General features: G+C 57.9%; 1 protein-coding gene across 1 annotated transcript in view; it reads left to right on the top strand.

The window, feature by feature from the left end:
- The window catches only part of LOC125482717 (rap guanine nucleotide exchange factor 3-like), a gene marked incomplete at its 5' end in the record, with an annotated part of 2,864 nt that extends 1,011 nt beyond the window's left edge, over positions 1 to 1,853 (top strand). Inside the window, 3 exons of the mRNA XM_048594847.1 lie at positions 586 to 692; positions 1,454 to 1,542; positions 1,774 to 1,853. Coding sequence (XP_048450804.1) covers positions 586 to 692; positions 1,454 to 1,542; positions 1,774 to 1,853 — 276 coding nt within the window. The remainder of the gene's footprint in view (positions 1 to 585; positions 693 to 1,453; positions 1,543 to 1,773) is intronic.
- Between the last annotated feature and the right edge of the window lie 200 nt (positions 1,854 to 2,053).

The following is a 2,053-nucleotide window of genomic DNA, read 5'->3' as shown; positions in this document are numbered from 1 at the left end:
CCCTCTCTCTCCAATTCTTCACCCCCTCTCTCTCCAATTCTTCACCCTCTCTCTCCAATTCTTCACCCTCTCTCTCCAATTCTTCACCCTCTCTCCATTTCTTCACCCTCTCTCTTTATTTCTTCACCCTCTCTCTCTAATTCTTCACTCATCTTCTCTCTCCCTCCTTAAATCTTCACTCATCCTCTCTGCCTCTAATTCTTCACTCTCTCTCTAATTCTTCACTCTCTCTCTCTCTAATTCTTCACTCAACCTCTCTCTCTCTCCAATTCTTCACTCACTCTCTCTCCATCCATCTCCCTCTATCTCCCTTTCACTCATTCTCTCTATCTCTCTCCCACTCTCGCCCTCTCTCTCACTCACTTTCTCCATCTCCGCCCCCCCCTCTCTTTCACTCACTCTCCATCTCCCACTCTCTTACTGCCTCACTCTCTCTATCTGCCTCGCACTCACACTCGCTATCTCTCTCCCGCTCTCACCCTCTCTCTCGCTCTCACTCACTCTCTCCATCTCCCTCTCTCTCGCCACTCATTTCACGCTCCCATTCTCTCTCCGTCTCTCTCTCTCTCGTCCCCCCGACCACAGGACGTGGAGGCGAACACAATCCACCTGAAGGAACATGGTCAAGATGTTTTAGTACTGGAGAAGTGCCAGCCTGCTGTTAGTCCTGGGCAAGGGCGCTCAGCCGCCAGGTGAGCCTGTCGACGTGTGAGGACAGCGCTCGCACACCCTGCATTTCTGGAGCACCTTGCCCGTCCCCGATGCTTAAGTGGAGGGGGGAGGGTGGGAAGCGCTGCCCTTGGGGCTGGAGAGTTTCGGTGACGGAGAGCGGTTCGACACGCCGGGGTGGTCTTCCTTGGCAGGAGTCTGATCGGAGCAGATGGGTGGGGCGCGTAAGGGAGACGGACAAAACGCTGGGGGCCGTCGAAAGGCAGAAGTGACGCAGGAATGGAGGGAAGCGTGTGATGAAAATGAGAGGCTCGTAAAGTTCCCAAGGTTTATAAAGTCCCCGAGGTGTGCAGCCTGATGACTGGGAGCATTTTTAGAAAGCAGCAACGCGCAACCCAGAAACAGAAAAGGTTAAAAGGAAGGCGCTTTTCACCCTGGACAGAGGCATCAGTGACCGGGGAGGGGTGGGGGGGAGGGTGGTTGAGGGAGTGGGACATAGATTGAAGGTGAGGGGGCAGGAGGTGTAGGGGGGTGTGCGAGGGTTTGTTTTTCAACCAGAGGGTGGTGGGGAATCTGGAACCCGCTGCCCGTGAGGAACATTGAGGAAGTGTTTAGATGGGCTCTGGGGACGCCGAGGCTATGGGGCCAAGAGCTGGGAAATGGGCACTTCACACCCGTGCGTGCATAGTAAGATCCCACAGGTGGAAAAGAGAGCACTCGCTAAAGCTGGTTAGACCCGCCCTCTCTCTCTCTCTTACCCCCGATCCCTCCACCTTCGCAACAGGTACCTCGTGATGTCTGGAACACCGGAGAAGATTCTGGAATACCTCCTGGACACCGTCAGTTTGGACACATTGTACAGCGACCCCACAGGTAACGCAAGTCCGTTCGGCCCGGCCCATCCGTGCTAGCCCTCCCCCGTGAAAGTGCCAGCGGCAGCAGCAGAGAGGGAATGAGGGAGACGGGCAGAGAGCGGCGAGGGAGGGAGACAGGAGGAGGGAGGGAATGGCGGAGAGGGAGAGAGAGGGCGGGAGTGGGGGAGCAGGGAAGAGGGCAGGACTGAGGGAGTCGGGGAAATTCCCAACTTTCTTTTGCCTCTTACAGATACGTTCCTGGGGGACTTCCTCCTCATGCGCAGTATCTTCATGCCAACCACCCAGTTCCACAAAGCCCTGCTCAACTAATATCCTTCACCATCGGAGGGTCAGGGCCGAGGGAGCGGGGCGCTGTCGGAGGGTCAGGGCCGAGGGAGCGGGGCGCTGTCGGACGGTCAGGGCCGAGGGAGCGGGGCGCTGTCGGAGGGTCAGGGCCGAGGGAGCGGGGCGCTGTCGGACGGTCAGGGCCGAGGGAGCGGGCGCTGTCGGACGGTCAGGGCCGAGGGAGC

Source organism: Rhincodon typus, unplaced genomic scaffold, assembly GCF_021869965.1.
Source record: "Rhincodon typus isolate 14 unplaced genomic scaffold, sRhiTyp1.1 hic_rhity00015736, whole genome shotgun sequence".
Taxonomy (NCBI): domain Eukaryota; kingdom Metazoa; phylum Chordata; class Chondrichthyes; order Orectolobiformes; family Rhincodontidae; genus Rhincodon; species Rhincodon typus.
Note: the sequence above shows the minus strand (reverse complement) of the source record. Positions and strands in the feature narration are given on the sequence as shown.